Below are 22,878 nucleotides of genomic sequence, written 5' to 3'. Positions count from 1 at the left end.
TAAAACTATTTTTTTTTCAAAATTTAGAAAGGTCATTTATAACACTGACACTGAACAGCTTTGCATTAGGAACCCCCTCCCCCCACCAAAACATAACTTCATATACAGCATTTTCCACTAAAGTATTCAATAGAATGGTGTTCCATGCAAAGTATGGGTCAGAGACTTAACTGAGTACCAATGGGGGGGGATGATATTTTGAGGCACGTTAGTGGGGATAAATATTTTGGAAATGGCCATATTCATAGTGTTATCTGCAGCTGGGTCTTACGTATCAAGAGTGAACATGATCATAGAAGAACCCCAAGGGTCCCATATAGGCCACCCACCCACTGTTGCCCAAAAGGAAAGAGAAGAGAGACTCCAATTTGTTGTCTAATAGGGCAGATATGCAGCTGTTCCAGCTGGCCATGTAGTACAACATGGAGGAATGACTTGTTTTGGCACACCCCATGCTTCAGACACTATCACAATTGGGCTATTGGCAGCTATTAGCCCACTGGGTATCCTTGTTGATGTCCCACCACAAGCAAATGAGCCTACAGTGGCAGACAGTAGATGATGGGAAACAGATTGCCTTGTCTGCTGAATTGTGTTTCCAATTGCACCATGCAGACAGACAAGTCTGCATGGTGCAAAGTGTGCAAACTATGAGGTTCTTAAACATGAGGCATGTTTGAATGGAAGACAGAGAGTTCTCTGGGTACCTACCGATCCATGGTTCACTGGAGCATCACAGAGAACCATCATTTCTGACTGTACATTTATTTATGGTACCATCTTCTTCGACTACCAATGTACCTTTTAATAAGAAATTACTTTGTACTGGAAGGCTGTAATGCCCAGATCCAGATACCCCTGAAGACCCAGCAATTGTGGGATGTAGTGTGGTCAACCAAGCCATGCTGTGAACTTAAGGTAATGCAACCAAGTACAAGTTAGGTGTGTTCTTAATGCAAAGCTATCTCAGTATATTATTTTCTTTATTAATAGTCGATACCAATGGTTTTTTCATGAGGAATACAGCACATCAAGCTTTCTCTTTGCAATTCCTTGTAATTTGTTTCTTCTTCTTTGTTTTTGCCATAGAAGAGTCCATGCTGTGATTAAGACTAGTTGAGCAAGTATAAAAAGTGAAGAAGCAATGACAAGTCCCACTAAATTGATACATGCATTATCTTTTGAAGGATGCACACCTAATTCAATAAATTAATTTTAATGAAGTAATTCATCATTTATAAAAATCATTAAAGGAAAAATCAACTAACAAAACAAAATAATGCTCATAGATTTACAGTAATATTTTATTTTTTAAATACCTTTACTGAAGTCACTAAAAATAATATTATAACCTTAATAAGTTATACATGATATTTCATAAAATATGAGACTAAGCATAATGTATACCTTTAAAGGGGCTTTGTATATACCTTTGAGGGGAAACTGGCATTCTGTGTGTTATCGGACAATCAGACTAAAACACTGATGGATCCAATATCTTTCTATTTTAGAGGAAGTATGGTTGGCCTGCCTCCCTAAAATATCCACTCATGCACACCTTCTCGGTGGTAAGCCCTGTTACACCACCCTACACGTTCTACAAAGAATGTGTAGAGGTGGTTCTCCTCAAAATGCCTAGTCAGCTTGAAGAGGAAAAGACCAAACCCACCAGCACATTACAACACGACGAAACAAATGCCCCTCAATCCCAAGTGGCTTTCACTCCCCCTCTTACATCAACGAGAGGATCAGAATGAAAGTAGAGGGTGCTAAGAATCTCTGGGTATGACCAGGCTGTTATGCAAGGAAACTGAACTTGGCCTGTTACAACATAAGATCACTCATTGATGAAGAAAGGATAATTGAGTTTGCAGGGCGGGTTTAAAGCACGATGGAGTAATTCCCCCAAAAATTCACTGATTTGCTCTAAATTTCAAGTCAGAGAGGGCATACCAAAAAATCTTGCACAGGGTGCTTGATAGACCTGAGGCCGCTTCTGAGAGCTGGAAATGAAATTAGAAAATGTGAATTGGAATATCATCAGTTTGGCTGAAACAAGAAGAATAAATGAATAATTTGTAAGTTTATCAAGTGGAAATCTGCTGTACACAAATGGAAACAGAGAAAAGAGCAAAGGTGGAGTTGGCTTTCTGGTCCATAAATATATAAAAAACAACATTTTGGAATTCAAAAGTATATCACTAAGGGTGTCAAGACTGCTTCTCTGGATTTCTAAGAGGTACAAACTAAAGGTTAGCATTAGTAAATGAACATGATGCAAGAAAGAAAGCTTATACAGCATCAGGCAAAAAAAAAACAAAAAACAACCCTTCTCATTTCACCCATCCACTTGCTCCAAATGTTTGTCTAGTTCTGCTTTGAATTTATTTAAGCTATCAACTTCCACAACAACAGATGGATGTTTGTTCCTACAATCAACTACCTGTTGGCTAAAGGCAAACTTCTGCACATCTTTCCTACAACTGTCTTTCCTCAATTTGAATTTATGCCCTCTCAGACGATTATTCTGAGCAAAAGGATGAATCCCATCAGCATTGAGCATGCTCAACCCGTTCAAGGCTTATTACACCTCAATCAGATCACCTCGCAAGTGCCTCGTCTCCAGACACTGTAATTTGTAAAAACTTAAGCCTTTCTTGTTAACAGCAACCCTTTGTTCCATTCACTAATCTTGTTGCTCTTCTCTGTACTCATTCCAGCAGCTCTACATTCTTCTTAAAATGAGGCCTCCAGACCTGTAAATACACAGTACTCAAGGTGTGGCCTGACCATTGCCTTATACAAGGGGATAATCACCTCCTTATCCCTGCAAGAAAAATTCCTGCATATCATTGACAAGACACTATGAGCTACACTTGCAGACTGTCTGCAATGCTCAGAAAACTTCATATCTGCCTGCACAATTATCCCCAGGTCCTTTTCATTTTCAACCACTGTCAGTGTAGTACCACACAGTTGATACATTACTCTGGAGTTACTGCTTCCCATATGTTGTACTTTATCATTGTTAATGATAAAGTACTACATATACTACATAAAGATTTGTTAATGTTAAACTTCAGTTGCCACCTCTCAGGTTATAATGGTTTTTGCACCAACATTGAGCCATGATGATGAAGAGTTGAAAAAATGTACACTGATTTGAGAGACTTTTAGATGAACAGAAAACTCACCACACCATTCTTATGGGGGACTTCAATGCTAAGGTTGGAAAGAGACAAAACAGTGCAGAAAGAGAAACATTAGGAAATTTTGGAATTGGGGAAAGAAATGAAAGAGGTCAAAGACGTGTGGAATTTGCAGAATCTCGAGGAATGTCAGTAATAAACACTTCTTTTCAAGAAAAGGGTGAACAGAAAGTGAATGTGGAAGAGCCCAAATGGATTAACAACTAATGAAATCGACTTCATCCTCACTAACAGAAGATAAATTGTGAATGATCTTACACCGTGAACTAGTTAAATGTTGGAAGTGATCACAGAATGGTAAAATGTACACTTGATATAAATGTGAGAAAAGAAAGGATAGAATATAACTGAGCTATTGTGCTCAATACATTCTACGCTGATATCAATATTTGTAGAAGAATAAGAGAAATTTAGCTCAATATGATACGTACAACACTTTCGGATGATACTTGCCAGAAATTAAGACTAATAAAAGATTAATGCAAAATGATTACAGTAAAAATTCTATTGAACACAATTCAAAATAAATTAAAATTTAAAAAACAATTTAAAAATTGAATAAAGTTGAACATAAATTTTAAAAAATGATTTTCCTTCCTGAAGCAATGCTTTTCGACCACATTTTGTGATCAAAGGAATGGAAATTACTGAATGTGTGCTTCAATCTTAAATAGAGATTATTCATCCCTACTTATGTGTGTGAAACGCCGTGATTATTTGTCTTCACGCATATGCACAAAAGGCCATGAATCAGAGATTAGATATGAACGACGAACGTTAATAGAATTCTTATGTAATTTAATTTCGACGTTTCTGCAATTAAGTCATGTATAATTACGTTGGACTGAGTATTTTGGTCTGTTAAATAAGAATGTATGTTTTTTGTTAATGGCATGAAAAGTCAATTCTGATGCTGCTGAACACAAAACGCGAACTGATGATGCTTGCTGTTTTACGCGAACATTCATTCATTTACACGAAATGAATGGGAATCACGTAGGTACTTGATAAGACGAGTCGCAATCACTGCAAGAAATGTATACCAAGTCATTTATTTTTGTCGCGAAAGAGGAAAGGACTGAGGGATTATTCAGTATAGCGTGTAATTTCTGTATTGGCCTGACCACAATTTTAAATTCAGTATCTTTAATGAATCTGTTAAGCTGTTTGTGCCACTGTTCAATGTATCAGACAGAAATAAAGTATTTTTTGATGTTACTATTGTTGGTTGGTGTAGTTTTTTGTATCCTATCCTTAGCTTGTATCCCAATTCAGTTTATTGTAGGCGCCTCCGTAGCCAGGTGGGAAGGAGCAGCAGTGCGTAGCACACGCTTCTTGATTAGACCGGGGTTTGAGCCCGTCACCACCAAAAACGGAGGATGCGGAAAGGTCAAGGGAATGACCACCGCATATTCCCGGCGCAATATGGCCTTAGTTGCTAATGCTCCTAAAAACCAAACAACATCAGTTTATTGTAGCAAGGGGTAACCCCTGTGTAAGAAACTGCTGGTTAATATCTGCATTTCTGAGTCTAAAGCAGATTCCATCATTGAATATTTATAGGCATTGAGAAACTGATTTAAGATAATAGCCCTTTTGTAGGTGAACAGGTGATAGTTGTTATAATGTAGAAGCATACCGGTGTTTGTTGGTTTAAGATAGATGATAAATTGGATTTCATTCATGTTCTGAATAAGCGTGAAATTTAGAAAATTTATTGACTTAGTATCCGTATTTTCTTTTTCCAATGTAAAATTGAGTCTAGGATAAATATTATTAAATGAATGTAAAATGCCTTGAATAGTGCTACTATCAGTGATAACCACGTCTAAATACATCCCACATTATGTGAAATGGGGTAGACAAGGCATCAAATGTATACGCTCAATCGTTGAGAGATAGACCTCTGATATTAATATACTTTGTCTCGAAAGGTGATATAGTTGGCTTCAACAAAAAGTTTAAGTGATAGGAATTTCTGTAATAGGAAGCTTCGTATAATTAATTGGTATAGAATTATTATTTAACATATCCCAATTAATATCTACTGTGTTCAACATTTACATTTGTATATAAGGAAGATTATATTATATATATATATATTATCATATATATATGATCATGAGTTTTTGAGTAGTAAATGGATGTCCAGTGCTCAAAACAGAAGGAACTGGAAAGTTGCTGGAGAGGCCTTCATCCTGCAGTGGATTGAAAATGGCTGATGATGATGATGATGATATTATCATTATCACAGAGTTTACACAGTCCTTAAGGTTATTAAATAATGTCGTAGTTTTTATCCCAAATTGTATCTCCTGTCTAAAGGAAGAAGCATGCATGGCTAAGGATGAAAATGTCGAGATTCTGTAAGAAACAATGGGGTGAAAAGAAAATCCATTCTTATGCAGTTTTCTTTTTCTTCCAGTCACATAGCTCCCTGAGAAGTTGTTGTGGCCACCAACAAGTTCCTCCAACTGCATTGATCGTGTGCTATACGAGCAGCATCGCAAAGTGTCATGCCCAGAAGATCACTGATCCCATCCTTCCACCTAGTTGCAGGCCTTTCTATGCACCTCTACCCTTTGGTTTTTCCTTCCATTATATTCTTCAACAGAAATCCAGGGGCTCACATCTGGTGAGTACAGCTTGGCACACCCAGGGTCCTGAGCTGGATATCATCATTCTTCTCTTTCTTGGTGATTCCCTTCTACTTCTCTCTCTCTCTCTCTCTCTCTCTCTCTCTCTCACTCAGGGTAACTCGAAAATTTATTTTAACTGGTGCAGCATAAGCCTCAGGCTTCCTTGCACTATATGGCTAGTAATAATAATAAGTTTTCCCTTCTTACTATATGACCAGAAAACTTGAATTTTCTTCTGTTGATGCTATGAAGAATTTTAGGCCTGCCGATTTTATTCAATACCCACTCATTTGTTCTTCGATCTAAGTAAGAAATACACAGTATTCTCCTGCAACACCACATTTCAAATGCCTCAATTTTCTTCCTGTCAACTCTTTTCAGATTCCATCCTTTACATCCATAAGTAGCACCTGGAAAAATTAACGAATCAATGATTCTCAAGCTTTGTCTTTAGGGGCAGATCATGTTCTCTCCATAATTTTATCAGATCAGTGACCAACATTTTAGCAATTGCCTGTGATCTCTTTACATTGCTTGAGCAGTCACTATTTTTATCTATTCTTGACCCGAAGTAATCAAATTCATCAACTTCTTCGATATCTGGCCCATTAACCTTCACTTTACTGGTATTGAGATTATCACCAATCATCATAATTTTAGTTTTACACAGACTCAGAAACAATCCTTTTTTCTTATTTGTTTCACATACTCTCCTCAGAGTTTCTTTAAGATGATCCTTAGAATTACAAATTAGCACAGTATCATCTGCATAATGAAGGTTATTTATCTTCAGTCCTCCAATTTTGATACCAGTCTCTAAATCTTCCAAAGCTTCACGCATGATATTTTCGGATTTCAAAGATTAAAAAGGTGAGGTGACAAAATACGGCTCTGCCTGACACCGTTACCTATTGTGAAAAAGTCCGTGTTTCCCATGTTTGTTTTTACAGTTCCTTCCTGTTCCTGGTACAGTAGCTTAATCAGCCGAATTATGTGGATTGGGAAACCCACAATAGCCATCATTTCCCATAGTTTCTCATGTTGAACACAATCAAATGCTTTTGCATAATCTATAAAACACAAAATGACTGGAACATTGAATTCTTTGCATTTTTCAATAACCAGTCATAAGCAGTTTTACCTGACTGAAAAGTACAGGAATGTTGTATGTTCTGTCCTTCATTTGCTTCAACTGAGACATGGTAATGTAGTAATTTTTCCGATACGTGGTTAACATTTTATTGTACTGTTGACCAAATTGGTAAATAGTACCAGGTCTACTTCATGAAAAGTAGACATATCTGATATACTTGAATATAACTTATTTATATAATCAGTTTTATTGAGTATTACAACTGTATCTCCTTTATCTGATCTCTGAATAATAATGTCTTTATTAAATAGTAAATAATATGAAGATAACAGAAGTCTTTGAGAAAACAGAAGAGGAGAAACAGTATGTACTGGAACTTAAGAACCTTTATCTCCTTTATCTGATCTCTGAATAATAATGTCTTTATTTCTCCGCAGTTCACTTAAAGCTGAACTTTCATATCTATTCAATTTAGGTATTTTATGTGTCTTTTATGTTATTCACCACTTGGTTAACTTGTTGAATAAATAAATCTTTTTGTGGAACATTACGAAGACCAAACTCAATATCTATTGTGAACTGTTTTTTTAGGTAGCTTGCGAGGTGGTAAATTATAATTTAATCCTTTGGATAAAAGTGCAATATGTCCTCCGAAAGCTTATATGGGGAAAGATTTGTAACCTGCTGATATGATGGTACGTTACACGTTGGGCAAGAGGATGTTTGAACACTAGGTGAAGCTGTTTGTTTATTTGGTTTTTTTTTTTTTTTTTAGGAGCATTAGCAACTAAGGCCATATTGCTCCGGATATGCGGTGGTCATTCCCTGACCTTTCCGCATCCTCCGTATTTGGTGGTGACAGGCTTGAACCCCGGTCTAATCAAGAAGCGTGTGCTACGCACTGCTGCTCCTTCCCACCTGGCTACGGAGGCGCCTAACTACTAGGTGAAGCATTTTTATCGTGAGATAGCATGTGTTGTACGCTTGTGTGTGGGGGGGGGGGAGATTGGCAACAAACGCATATCTGCTTGGCCAAAGGCTCGCGAGCATGTATTTAAATTCGTATGAACCTGCCTTCATACCCACAATAATGTATTCAATTTGTTAATGTGTCTGTTTTTTTATTTCTGTGGTCTGTGTTTCATGTTGCAAATCTATGGAGGTGTTCAGACCAATCGTTTGGATGTAGGTAATTTTTTAATTTGTCGTGAAGATTCCTAACCTGGGAAAGGTAATTGTGTTTATTACCCAGATTTTAAGGCAAATTTAACTACATTACGCAATTAGCTGCTTTATTAGTATTAGCTGCTTTTAATTACGTATTAGCTGCTTTATGCCCGAAATTTTATGATTTAAATTGACCCTGGCAAATATCGGAATGATGTTCTTTTGAAGACAATATTTTAGAAAAGAAATATGGTAAATTTGGGCCAAGTATCTTAATGTTAATCTAATGTAATTTTGCACCAACATGTTAAAAAAATCTCCAAATAAAGAGAAGAAAAAACTGACTTGAGTAAATAATATGAAGATAACAGAAGTCTTTGAGAAAACAGAAGAGGAGAAACAGTATGTACTGGAACTTAAGAACAAGTTTGAACTTCTGCAGACCTTTCAGGACCAAGATATCGATGAGGAATACAACTTTCTGAAAGTGATAAAGCCTGAGAAATCTATGTGTAAAAAGAAATCCAAAGAAGAAAAGAGTAACCAAGAAACACTTGTCGTTGTGAACCAAAGACAAAAAATGAAGGGCAAGATAAACACTGACAAGGATAAAATTGAGTATACTGAGTTAGGCAAATCCATTAGAAAGAGACTGGGAGAGGACATAAGAAGATTTAACACAAGAAATTAGAACAAGCATTAACGGAAAACAAAGGACTTAAATCAGCAGCCATGAGCAGTAATACAGAAAGACCAATGGTACTGGATCTGAAGAATAGTGATGGTATACTTATAAATAGCAAAGAAGGCAGTATTCAAATAGAAGAAGACTATTATAAACAATTATATAAGGAGCAAGGGAATGAGGCCAGAAGTTGGGAAGATGGATCACAAATTAGCAACACATACAGCACACCTGATATCCTTCTTGAGGAGGCAGAACATGCATAGAAGAAAATGAAGAATCAGAAAGCTCCTGGTGAAGATGAAGTTACCGTATAGTTGTTAAAATTGGGAGGAAGAGACATGACACAGAAGGTGGCAAGACTTCACAAAATACATTAGGAAAGGTGTGACACCTAAGGAGTGGAATAATGTAATCATAATTTTGCTGCATAAGAAAGGAGATAAATCAGAAATTGGTAATTACAGACCAGTTAGCTTGTTGTCCCGTCTACAAGTTGTTCACAAGGGTCACTACTAACAAACTAGAAAGAATACTTGATGAGAATCAACCAAAAGAGCAAGCTGCCTTTAGGACAGGATTCATCACCTTCACGTAATATTGCAGCTAATGGAGAAAGCAAATGAATAAATTAAACATCATTATGCCTGGCACTTGCGGATTATGAAAAAGGCATTTGACTCCATACAGCATAAGGCAAAGTTTTGGGCTGGAAAGACAAGGCATAGATACCCCATACATTATGATTTTGAAGAAAATATATGAGAATGCTACTTCCTTTATTAGACTAGACAAAGACAGTAGCAAATTTAAAATTGAGAAAGGAGTTCAACAAGGAGACACAATATCTCCAAAGTTGTTTACTGCTGCCCTTGAGGAAGCTTTCAGAAGATTAGACCTGTTGCCGAAAGGAGTCAATGTGAATGGAGAGTATCTAAACCATTTACGATTTGCAGATGACATTGTGATCATAAGCCACATTCCTGGAGAATTAGAAGAAAATCTTAATCAGTTATGAAGAGTTAGTAAGGATTTTGGACTAAAGATGAATATGGCTAAAACAAAAGTAATGATGAATTCATATACTTATCTGGGACAAGTCATTAACTGTAATGATAAATGACTGGAAGTCAAAAAAAGCATAAATTTTGGATGGATAGAATTCAGGAAATATAGTTACATACTGAGAAGCAATATCCCAATTTGTCCGAAACGTAAAATAACGAACCAATGTATACTCCACACCAAAGGAAGTGAAACTTGGGCACTCATCAAAAGAATGAAAGAGAAGTTGAAAACTACACAGCGAAGAATGGAATGAATTACATTAGGAATCAGACTGTTGGATAAGAAGAGAAACACATGGATTAGGCAGCAAACTCAAGTAAGAGACATTCTTATGAAAACTAAAGAAATAAAATGGACTTGGGCAGGACACACAGCTCAAAGGCGTGATGACTAAGAAAATAATGGAATGGTACCCAAGAGGAGCTAAAAGAAATCCGGGAAGACAAAAATGGAGATGGACGGATGAAATTCACAAGTTTTTGGGTAGTAAATAGATGGCCATTATACAAAATAGAAGAAACTGGAAAAACTGCTGGAGAGCCTTCATCCTGCAGTGGACTGAAAACGGCTGAAGATCACAAGTGATTTTTACAGCTTCACTGCTTTTTTTTTTTTTTTTTTTTTTATGAAAACCCCAAACACGAAAGTTATCAAAACCTATAGTACTTAGTACCGTGCATGGGTTGAAGGAGAAATATGGGGGGGAGGGGGATACCGGAAACTTTGCTCTAGAGACTAAACATGGGTTTCATCACTTCAAGCCTCCAATAAGCAAAATGGTGGTATTTCACTGGTCGATGAAAGTCATCTACCACCTGAACAATGGAAAAAAAAAAAAAAAACTGTAAATGAGAGAAGAAAAACATTTTCCAGATGCAGCAGACTGCAGAAGAGGTCAATGAAGCATGCACTTACACTATAGTATGGTGGTATCCATATCCCATTAAATAGATATTAATAGTGGTAAATGATACAAGAAAACAAGCTTATACAGAATCAGTCAACATTTCCCACATCACCTGTCTTTCCATCCCCTCCAATAGTTAATGTACTTCTTTCTTGAATTTATTTGAACTCCCCCTTTTACAACAACAGATGAATGTTTGTCCCAATGATCAATCACCCACTGGCTAAAGGTAAACTTCTGCACATCTACTCTGAAACCATCTTTCCTCAAATTGAATTTCCGCTCTGTCATGTGACTGCAATTTACTTTGATTGGGGTGTCTAAGGCTTTGAATGGATTGGGCAAACTCAATTGTAATGGCATTCTTCCTCGTGCTCAGACTACATGCACATGTGAGGAGGCATAAATTCAAATTGAAGAAGGCTGGTTGCATCATAGCTGTGTAGAAGTTTGCTTTCAGCCAGTGGATGATTAATTGTTTGTTACAAACATCCATCTGTTGTTGTGAAGGGGGCAGTTTGAATAAATTTAAGGAAAAATTATACAAATTACACCAATCAGCATGGTTTCTGATGTTTATAACCTACTAGCTGTTTTTAATTCAGTTTTTATGCTGATTTCAGACATGTTATTTGTTTTTTTCATAAATCTCTAAGTTGATGTCATGAGTTGTATTATTGAATCTATTAAGTTAGGAGTAAATGTTGGGAATTTGTAAAATAAATCTTCGCATTGGCAACGCTGCTATCAGTCATTTGTTTCTTGACCTCGAGAGTTCGACACAGCAGTATTTATCAGTGTGAACTCAGTTTATTTTTGAGGTTACTGTGTCAAACTTGTGCAGAAAAGTGAGTAAAATGTCTTCAAGCAAGTGTTTCAATGGCCCAAACTTATTTTCTTATTTTTGTGGAAGTTATGTAGTCCTCAAGCAAAGACAAGATATTACAAAATTTGTACAAAATGTGTACAGGCAGTTCTCGCTTTATGAGTTCCCGGGTTTACGAGTTTTTTTTTTTCCAAGTATCAACAAAATTGAAAATATGAACATTAATTGCAAAAATAAATGTTAAACATTCATAAATACTGCATTTCAAACTACCTGCATAGCTATACGATACAGTGTACCCTGCTTTATGATATTAATCCATTACCAATGTATCGCAAAAATATCGTAATGTGAACCCAATAACACATTGTTTTTTTGGTAATTCATTCCACGACCTTGGAAGTTGAAATTTTCAAAATACAACTCGCTAAAAGGTCGTTTTTATAGCGTAAATTGTATTAATTACCAATTCAAATCATTAAATGCACTACACCATCATCATTATCATATGTTCTGTTATAAGAACCAATTTTGAATGGCTTTGTGATATTTTTCTAAAGCATGTTTCTGGAGGTCACAACCATAAAACAATTAGTGCCTTCCTGTTTATTGGGCTTTTCTGTTACTGCAAGCAATTATAAATGGGTGGTAAACTCTATGTTATTGCATTTGCAAATATACTGATAACTAGAATTGTGTGATTTTTTAAAGTTATTATGGTGAAACATGTTTTCCCTTTACTGAAATCTTCAATCATATAAAAAACATAAATAAATTTCCAGAATCTTCTCTTCATTCCTTTTTTTTTTTAAGCTTCGTAAACTTGTTACTCCGCACAAATTGTGTTAGTTGCAATTTGTGCATTTTGTTAAAAAATGCTTATGCATGTTATTCAAATTTATAAAGAAAGGAGAAGATTATCTTGGAAACAAGATTCTCTTGAAGCATTTCTGAAGAAGGCGACTCCTTGTGCAACAAACCAACGAGTGATGAGCCAATAATGAGTGATCAATGTGTGTGTGTGCTGTCGATGAGATGAGATGAGATGATGATGAATAAACATTCCTTAACATTTGTACGTCATAAATAATTTCTCTATTATTATAATTTGCTTGATTTTACAGGCTACGTTTTCATTTCTTTGGATAAATCAATCATTGTTTAAACATAAACTAATTAGCTAACTAATTTCGTTGTTGATAATGTAATCCCTATTTTTAATATTATGTCTATGGGAAATAAATTCCTGCTTTATGAGCCGTGTGCTATGAACGAATTAACTTGTAAATTCGAGAACTACCTGTACTGTGCTTATTTTGGAGTAAAACTTGGTGACCAAGATAAACAATGGGCTCTACATAAAGTTTGTCGAACCACTGTTGAAGTGTTGAGATTGCAGAAAAATGGTAAATAGAAGGCTATGGCATTTGCAATTCTCATGATTTGGCAAGAGCATACAAACTACTGTGATGACTATTAATTTATGTTTAGTAGGATATGATGAGTAAGAAGCAAAGAGTAAGAAGGGTACTGTGTATCCTAATATTCCACCTGTCATTAGGCCAGTCCAACATGGAGATAACTGGCTGATTCCACGTCCTCCACTCATATTGGAGAGTGCAGCAGCAGAGAGTGCTGAAAGTGAAGCTTCTGAAAATCAAACTGAAGTCTACACATCTGGAGACATTGAGTCTAGCCCTCAACTGTTTTCACAGTATATGAACTCTGTGATCTGATAAGAGATTTAAATTTACAAATGGAATTTGCAGAACTCTATTATGCCAGACTTATGTTAATAAATCTTCTAGCACATGGGATGTTTTTGTCCTGGTACAGACACAGAAAATGAGAACTAGTTCCTTACCTTCCTGAGGATGAAACTATGATTTTTTTGCTGTAATATAACTGACTTAATGAACTATTTAGGAATTAGTTACAATCCTAAAACCTGTTTCATCATACTGGGTTTGAAGAAACAGTTTGTGAAAAATTTACCTCAGAAAAATCCTTGCTTCAACTACTTCATTTATACTAAATTCCCATCGATCACCCAAGAGAAGCTTAAACAAGGTATATTTGTTGGACCTGAAATTCACAAATTGATGAGAAAATGAGAGTTTTGATTGTTATTGTTAAATTTGTTGGTGCATCAGCAACTTAGGCTATAATGCACTGATTACTGTGTAATATCTTCTTCGTTTGTCTTATGCGTGATATGGCTCATATATTGTGATATTTATTTATCAATTTTAGAAAGAGAAAAATATCATCCATATCCTCACAATCTCCTAGAACACACTGTAATGATAACTGGCTGGAGTTATGAAAATGAGAGAAGAAAGCAGTTTTCCATTCTTTCAGATATAGCAGGCATTCCAAGATGATATGTTTTACTGTTAATGAGCTTAAGCAGTTACTGCATTGTGGAGGATCATCGTTTGTTAGTAGGCAGCTATGAGTGAGGAATGTATGACCAATGCGTAATCTGGCTAGGATGGTTTCTTCCTTTCTGTTTCGTCTCAGACTGGATTGCCATTGCTTGAGTTCTCTCTTGATTTCAAGAAGTTTTTTATTTGCTTGATCTTGCCACATGTGTGTCCACTGTTGTTTATACATCTGTTTGATAATGGATTTATGGTCAATATAAGGAGTCCTGAAATTAGATGGTATCACATTTGTAGCACATTTAGCAGCTAAATAGGCACCTCCGTAGCCAAGTGGGAAGGAGCAGCAGTACGTAGCACATGCTTCTTGATTAGACTGGGGTTCGAGCCCGTCACCACCAAATACAGAGGATGCGGAAAGGTCAGGGAATGACCACTTCATATCCCGGAGCAATATGACCTTAGTTGCTAATGCTTCTAAAAACCAAATAACAAACAAACAGCAGTTAAATTTGCCTGCTGGTTTCCTGGTATTCCAATGTGTCCAGGGATCCAACAAAATATTATTAGCCGTCCATGTCTGTGAAGTTCTAGTAGCTGTGCCCAAATTTTTTGTACCAGCGGATGACTAGGGAAGAATTTACATTGTGGAGCATTAACAGCACTTAACGAGTCCGTATATATGATGGATTTGGTATACAAGTCTTCTTTGATGTTCTCTAGGGCTAGAACAATACCGTATAATTCTGAGGTAGAAGAACTGCATTCAGACAGAAGCTGTCTGGAGATGGTGACATTTGGTAATACTACAGCGGTACCAACTTTACTACCAATTTTGGATCCATCTGTATATATTTGAATGGAAGTGCTAAACTCAGAGGAGTGGATCATATGAATTTGCCTAATGTTGGAATCTGGAAGGTTATTCTTTCCCCATTGCTGAAAGTGTCTATCAATATGTATCGGGGGCATTTGCCATGGCTGGGTTTCCATGCTAGTATCCTGAAGTATGTTAGTAAAATTCAGGTCCCAGCTTGTGATAAGAGCTTGAAGCCTAATGCTAGATGGTTTATTGAGCCGTGGTTTACTTTCATAAAGTTTACTCCATTTAGACATAAAAAGATATTGCCATATGGGATGATGTGGAAGACTGCTGATTTTGGCTGTGTAATTTAGTAACAGAACTTGTCGTCGAAGATGTAGCGGTGGCTCATAGGCTTCGGTATATAGGCTTAAGATTGGTGAAGTACGAAAAGCCCCCAGTGCAACTCGTAGGGCACTATAATGTACGGGATTGAGCCATTTCAGTGCACTCGGTCTGGTCGAGTCATATGCAGGAGACCCATAGTCTAACTTGGATCTAATCAGCGAGCGATATAGCTGTAGCAACACGTAGCGATCTGCACCATATGACATAGAAGAAATCACTCTGAGAAGATTTAGTTTTCTAAGACAACTTGTAAGAATATGTTTTATATGTTCCAGAATTTTTTATCAAATATTACACCAAGGAATCTAATACTAGGCTGGAAAGTAATATGATGAGAATCTAACTGTAGGTCTAGATCAGGATGTAAAGAACGTTTGTGACAGAAGTGTATGGCAGTTGTTTTTGGTTTAGAAAGTCGATATCCGTTGTTTTTGGCCCAAGATACTATTTTGTTAATGGTACCTTGTAGTTGTCTTTCAATCAGTCGCATATTTTGAGAGTGACATGAGATGGCAAGATCGTCAGTGTATAGGTATGCATCAACTGTATTAGGGTATACACTTGGTTATGGCATCAATTCTAATGGCAAAGAGTGTGGCACAGAACCTTGGGGAACTCCCTCTTCTTGTAGATATGCTGGAGACAATGATGAATGGAATCGGATCTGAAACGATCTATTGCCTAGAAAGTTCTTAATGAATATCGGCAGATGACCCCGAAGTCCACATTTATGTAAGTCCTGAAGAATCCCATATCGCCATGTTGTATCGAAGGCTTTCTCTATGTCAACGCATATCATGACTAAGTGCTCATTTCTGAGGAAAGTGTTCCGGATATTTGTTTCTACTTTGATAATGAGATCAAGTGTAGATCTTCTTCTCCGGAAGCCATGCTGGTTTGGACTTAGAATGTTTTCCGTTTATAGAAACCATGTCAGTCTAGCGTTAACTATTTTTTCCAATGTTTTTCCCAGACAACTGGTTAGAGAAATAAGGCGGTAATTTCTGGGATCTGTGTGGTCTTTCCTGGTTTCGGGAAAGCTAGCACATAAGAATGGCACCAGCTAGCAGGGTAATACTCCTCTAGAAAAATTCTGTTATACAGTTGTAATAGGGCAGTTAACGAATCCTCACTTAAATGACAGATCATGGTGTAAAAAATTCCATCGGGGCCTGGAGCACTGTTCTTAATCGGGCAAGTGCAGTGCGCAATTCAATAATGGTCAGAGGTAGGTTATACGAATATGGGACGGCAGTATTAAATTTTAGTTTGTATTTTTCTGCCTGGGATTTTAACAATTGAAATGCTGGTTCATATGTGGCAACAGCTGAAAGTGTTTCAAATGAAGTACCTAAGACATTGGCAATCTCTACAGGTTCAGAAATTTCCTTCCCTCTTACAAGTAGAATAGGAGAAGTTGTTTGCGAGTATTTGCCATTAATTCGTGTGATTTTTTTCCAGATTATAGAAGTATCTGTGGATCTGTTTATGGTGGAAGCATAACATGCCCATGCTTCTTTTTTACTCTCTCATCCTATATGACGAGCTTTAGCTCTGGCTCTCTTAAACTGTAGGAGGTTGGCTGTGGTTTTACTTGTTAACAGAAGAGATTGCTTCTACAGGGATGGGATACACTTAAATAGAAAGGGTGCAAGAATTTTTGCTGATGCTGTCGAGGCAGTGTTAGGTGGGTCGGAAAACTGCTAGTTGGGGGGGATACAAGGACTAATAGATTAACAGTAGCCAGTGGCAGAGGTGGAAGTGATTCTTGCACTGCTTCTATTGAAATGAGCAGAAGTCTGAAAAACAGGATGCAGGATATTTCAGAGACTGCTGGTAGTCATTGCGGTACAAGTAAACACATGGGTTGTGTTAGGGTAGCTAAGAATAGAAACAGGTGCATGTATACCTGCGTGTACACCAATGCTAGGAGTTTGGTAAATAAATTTGATGAATTTGAGGTATTGCTCAAAACATCAAAGGCAGATATTGTTGGGATATCAGAGACGTGGTGTCACACAGATATAAGTAATGCGGAACTGGAATTTGGGGAATACAATGTGTATAGAAAGGATAGACAGGACAGGAGGGGAGGAGGGGTCATGCTATTAATTAAGAAACACATAAAGTCCAAGGAAGTGAAGCCAGTCGACATCGATGGACAGGGCAGCGTCGAGTCAGTTTGGTGTGACATAAGCATAGGGAAATCAAAATTGAGAGTAGGAGTGTGCTATAGGCCTAATGACTCTGATGAGTATAATAAGATATTGTACAGGGAAATAGAGTGGGCCAGTAAATCAGAGAGTCTTATAATGGGGGATTTTAATTTCCCAGATATTGACTGGAATTTGTGGGTTGGTCACTCGCACACTAGCAAGGCTTTTGTGGATTTATTGGATGATTGTTTTCTACATCAGCATGTTCGTGAGGCAACAAGAGGGAGCAATACTCTTGATCTGATTATCAGTAGTGATTCTTCATGCATTAAGAACCTGCAGATAAATGAACCACTAGGTGGCAGTGATCACAGTGTGTTGAAGTGGGATTTACTCAAGGAGGTAACTACCATCAGAGGTAAAGGGAAGGGTTTTTGTTTTCGTAAAGGCGACTATGATGGTCTGAGACAGTATTTAAATTCTATACAGTGGGACCAACTGATGATGTTACCAACAGCAAACTCAAAATGGGAAGCATTCAAGGAACTAATCTTGGAGGCTACCAGGCTTTACATACCAACTAAGAAATATTGTTCAAGGTTTAGGCCTAAATGGTTGTCAGATGAACTAATGAGACATGTGGCAGAGAAGAAAAATGCATGGGATACATACAAATTAATGGGTGACATGGAAGCCTATGATAGATATAAGTTGGTCTGTAACCAAGTCACAAAGGAGATTAGGCAGGCAAAGGCAGACTATGAAAAATCCTTGGCAAAGGATGCAAAGAAAAACAGAAAAGAGTTCTTTACATACTTGAACTCGAAAAGGAAAGGGATGAATCAGATTGGTCCACTGGATATTGATGGTTCAACAGTTGAGGATCCTGCTCAGGTGGCTAACAATCTAAACGAGTATTTTGCATCTACATTCACGCATGAGGAGTTATTCAGGAAGGAGAATGATGTAGGTAAAGTAAACATTGGCAATGAGCTGGATGATTTTGTAATAACTGAGAGGAAAGTGGAGGAGAGATTGTTGAGGATAAACATAAAAAAGGCACCTGGGGTGGATGGGATCTATCCAGTTATATTAAAGGAGGCAGCAAAGGAAGTAAGCAAACCCTTAGCCATAATTATGAGAGCTTCCTTGGACTCAGGGGAGGTACCTATGGACTGGAGATGTGCAAATGTGACCCCAATTCACAAAGGAGGTTCAAAGGCTGACACAAGTAATTATAGACCTGTTAGTTTAACTTCTGTTCCAGGTAAATTAATGGAGGCACTGGTTAAAGAAGCACTGCAGGATCATCTAGACAAGAATTCAGTTATAGCTCAGACGCAGCATGGTTTTGTTAAGGGCAGGTCTTGCCTGACCAATTTGATTGGATACTATGATGTAGTCACAAAAGAACTGGATGCAGGGAATAACTTTGATATTATATATTTGGATCTTAGAAAGGCTTTTGATACTGTTGCACATGGAAGACTGCTGCACAAATTGGAGCAGTGTGGCATTGGAGGCAAATTGCTGCTATGGATAAGGGGATGGTTGAGTGGCAGAAGACAGAGAGTGGTAATCAATGGACACTGCTCAACGTGGACTAATGTTATTAGTGGAGTTCCTCAAGGTTCAGTGTTGGGTCCGTTGTTGTTTTCGGTGTTTATGAATGATATTGATGATGGGATATCAAGTTTAATGTCCAAGTTTGCAGATGATACAAAGGTTGGCAGGGTCGTTAAGGACAATACTGACGCTATGCTGCTGCAACAGGATCTGGACAGGTTGAACAGATGGGCTGAGAGGTGGCAAATGAGGTTTAACATCGACAAATGTAAAGTGCTGCATATGGGAAACAGTAACCCCAGATCAACGTATCAACTCTGCGGTACTACACTGACAGTGGTGGAGAATGAAAAGGACCTGGGGGTAATTGTGCAGGCAGATATGAAGTTCTCTGAGCAGTGCAGACGAGCTGCAAGAGTAGCTCATGGTGTCTTGTCAATGATAAAGAGGAATTTTTCTAGCAGGGATAAGGAGGTGATTATTCCCTTGTATAAGGCAATGGTAAGGCCACATCTTGAGTACTGTATACAGGTCTGGAGGCCTCATTTCAAGAAGGATGTAGAGCTGCTGGAACGGGTACAGAGAAGGGCAACAAGATTAGTAAATGGAACAAAGAGTTGCTCTTACGAAGAAAGGCTTAAGTTTTGCAAATTACAGAGTCTGGAGACTAGGCACCGGCGAGGTGATCTGATAGAGGTGTATAAGGCTTTGAATGGTTTGAGCATGCTCAATGCCAATGGGATTCTTCATCTTTCTCAGAATAATCACCTCAGAGGGCATAAATTCAAATTGAGGAAGGACGGATGTCGGATAGATGTGCGGAAATTTGCCTTTGGCCAGCGGGTGGTTGGTTGGTGGAACCGACTTCCATCACTGGTTGTTGAAGTTGATAGCCTAAACAAATTTAAAGCTCAACTGGACAGGTATTTCGAACGAACGGAGGGGTGAAATGGGAGTGGGTTTTTTTTTTTTTTTTTTTTTGTTTTTTTTTGGCTGATGCTGAATAAGCTTGCTTTCTTGCATCATATGCCTCTACTAATGCTAATGCTAATGCTAAAGTGGTTGGATATTTTCAAAACAGATTCCAGTACTTATTCTACCACATTTTTGGATGAAGCCGAATTTTGGATGAAGATTTTGGAATAGCAGACTCCGATGCTTTCATTATTTTTCGTGTAGTCACCCTGACTGCAGAATCAATTGTGAGGTTTTTAATGACGGAAGTATCTATTTGAGCTATTTCCTGGTATTTAGTCCAGTTAGCCTTTTCAAATTTCCAGGTTGTCCTAATGTCTCTCTGGGGAGGAGAACTTGAGCTGAAAGTACAGATTATAGGAAAGTGATTGCTACCACAAGGGTTATCAGTAACAGTCCAGTCTATGATAAGAAATATCGCTCGGGAGCATATTGAAAGATCAATAGCTGAACTTGAACCAGATGGAGAGTGTGTACATATGTGTGATCACCAGTGTTTAGAATAGTTAGGTTATGTTTATCTAAAAATTTTTCTATTATCTGTCCTCTAGAGTCAAGATGTTGGGAACCCCATAGGGGGTGATGGCCACTCCAGTCACCCAAAGTACAAAAGGGAACAGGTATTTGCTTTACTATATCATCTAAATCATCAAGGCTGTATGTACGGTTGGGCGATAGATACAATGAAACTGATGTTACTGTTATACCAATAGTGACATGAACTGCAACTGCCTCTAAAGATGTTTGCATGGGGATAGGTCTACAGGGAACTACAGAGTTCACCATGACCGCTACTCCTCCATGAGCTGAATTAGAGGAACTTCTTTCTTTTCTATATATAGTATAATGCTTAATTGTCATAGATACTGTATTTTTGAGATTGGTTTCTTGAATGCATACTGCAACAGGCTTATATTTACTTAAGAGATTGTAAAAGTCATCTACGTTAGCACGGAGCCTACAGCAATTCCACTGAATAACTGTACTCATTGTTTGGTTTTAACTGGTGTCTGCTAACATCCGTGAAGTAGTCTGCTTATGCCTGTCTATTTTTCCCTTTTCCTTCTTTGAGAAAACTGGTCTGCCTGTGTCGATGTCATCTTCTGGATGAATTTCAAGAATTGTATCATCTTCGCCTGCTTTTCATCGATGTCAATGGTATCAGATCTGAGTTTGTATTTATCACTTCTTTTAGGGCTCTTGATTTGTTCTTTCTGTTGTTGTTTGGGGTTCTTATCTGGAGGTACTGTTACTCGTCTATTTACTTCTTGAGTTACATATTTGGAGGAAGAGTGTTCCTTTGATGAAGAAAGTACTGATTTAGCCCAACCAGATATAGAGATATTTGGAGGGACTGAGCAGTCAGTTTGAGTTGATACTGAGCGTAGTCGTTGAGTAATTGACGCGTACGTAGATGATTTAACAGGAATTGTAAAGTGTTTTTTTTGCCTCTTGATATGAAACCTTATGCTCTATTTTATATTTCTGAATATTCTTCTCTCGTTTCCATTGATCACAGTTCTTAGAGAAGGCAGAATGATGAGTTTCCTTGTTACAATTGGTATGTGTGCGTTCTTTAGAACCACAAGCAGCACAAGTGACTACACCTCTGCATACAGTTTGCAAATGACCAAACTTTTGCCACTTGAAGCACCGTACTGGATTGGGAATATATGGTCGAACATGACATCTGAGGTATCCAGCCTTTATAGTTGTGGGGAGAATTGGTGTTTTAAACGTCAGTATGACTGTCTGAGTAGGGACAAGCTCTCCATCTCTTTTGATAAAAATTCTTTTGGCATGGATTACATTTTGGTTGTTTAATTCATGGACAAATTCATCTTCCGATACATTTAGGAGATCCCATTCTGATATTACCCCTTTGGAGGAGTTCAAGGTGGCATGGGGGGTAACCTTTGTGGGAATTCCACCAAAGGTAGAAATTTTCAGGAGTCTTTCTGTCTATGTTCCTTCATCTCCACTAATAAATCTCCAGATCTTAATTGACAAACCATTTTTGGAGGGCCAGCCACATTTTCGAGACATTTCTGAATCAAAAATGGAAATAACTTACTCAGTGGCTGGTCTGTGGAGGAATGCAATATTAAAAAGAGAGGAGCAGAATAATCTGTCCCTTCTTTTTTTTGTCTATTGGCATGGGATGGGTTTAAGTCATGATCCGGGTCATGCCTATCTAGATCTGGATCAGTAGATCTGCAGCTGGACTGTTTTGTGCTTTCCATCACTGCTCCTTTTAGCCCTGGGAGAGTGGATTTCTTCTCCCAGACTTCCAGCCCTGCCACGTGGAGGCAGGAGCAGTGCCACCAGTGACTAAGCAATAAAGAGAGATTAGTTATTAGTGTGTTAATAAGTTATTCCTATATACAAAAAGAAAGGTGTCTTGCCTTTCTGTCAAGTGAGCTAACTTCTTTACTTCAGAAGTGCAAAATTAAATAACTTCAGAAAAATAACACTATTCTATAATCAACCGCTCTTTTAAGTAAATCGCTTAGGAATCGCTATAGTCACTTGGGGCCATGAGATTTTGAAGGAACTATGAATTAAAGATAAAAACAGACATGGATTAGCTTCAGGTCTGTTGTTGAAAACTTCTTAGGGAATAACAAAGATCCAGACTACAAGAATATAGTTGAAATATGTTGTTAAACTTCAAGAACCAGCTGATCCTCTCTGGGCTGTAACAAGAGTGTCAAAGATGAATTTTTTTTTTTTCAACCACCATTGGTAGATCCAAAAACTGTCCTCCTTCCAACCTTGCACATCAAAATGACTCTCACATTGACTAATATCCAGAAAATCTAGGAAGTATTAGTGAAGAACAGGGTGAAATGTTTCACTAGGACATTAAAAACATGGGGATGAGGTACCAAGGGAGGTGGAATGTCAACACGATGGCTAACTATTGCTTGATGATGAAGATGGACTGTAAACAGGATCTGCAAAAGAATCAAAGAAATAAAAATAAAAATTGA

The 22,878-nt window shown here is 37.6% G+C and overlaps 1 protein-coding gene across 1 annotated transcript in view; it reads right to left on the bottom strand.

Annotated features, from left to right (window-relative positions):
* Positions 1-1,011: 1,011 nt before the first annotated feature.
* The window catches only part of LOC150087100 (uncharacterized), a 449,565-nt gene continuing 427,698 nt past the window's right edge, over positions 1,012-22,878 (bottom strand). The window contains exon 10 of the mRNA XM_090372375.1: positions 1,012-1,196. Coding sequence (XP_090228501.1) covers positions 1,012-1,196 — 185 coding nt within the window. The remainder of the gene's footprint in view (positions 1,197-22,878) is intronic.

The sequence above is a fragment of the Mastigoproctus giganteus genome, chromosome 4 (genome assembly GCF_048544385.1).
Source record: "Mastigoproctus giganteus isolate SK-2022 chromosome 4, ASM4854438v1, whole genome shotgun sequence".
NCBI lineage: Eukaryota > Metazoa > Arthropoda > Arachnida > Uropygi > Thelyphonidae > Mastigoproctus > Mastigoproctus giganteus.
The sequence above is the reverse complement of the archived record's forward strand: the minus strand, read 5'-3'. Positions and strand labels throughout refer to the sequence as shown.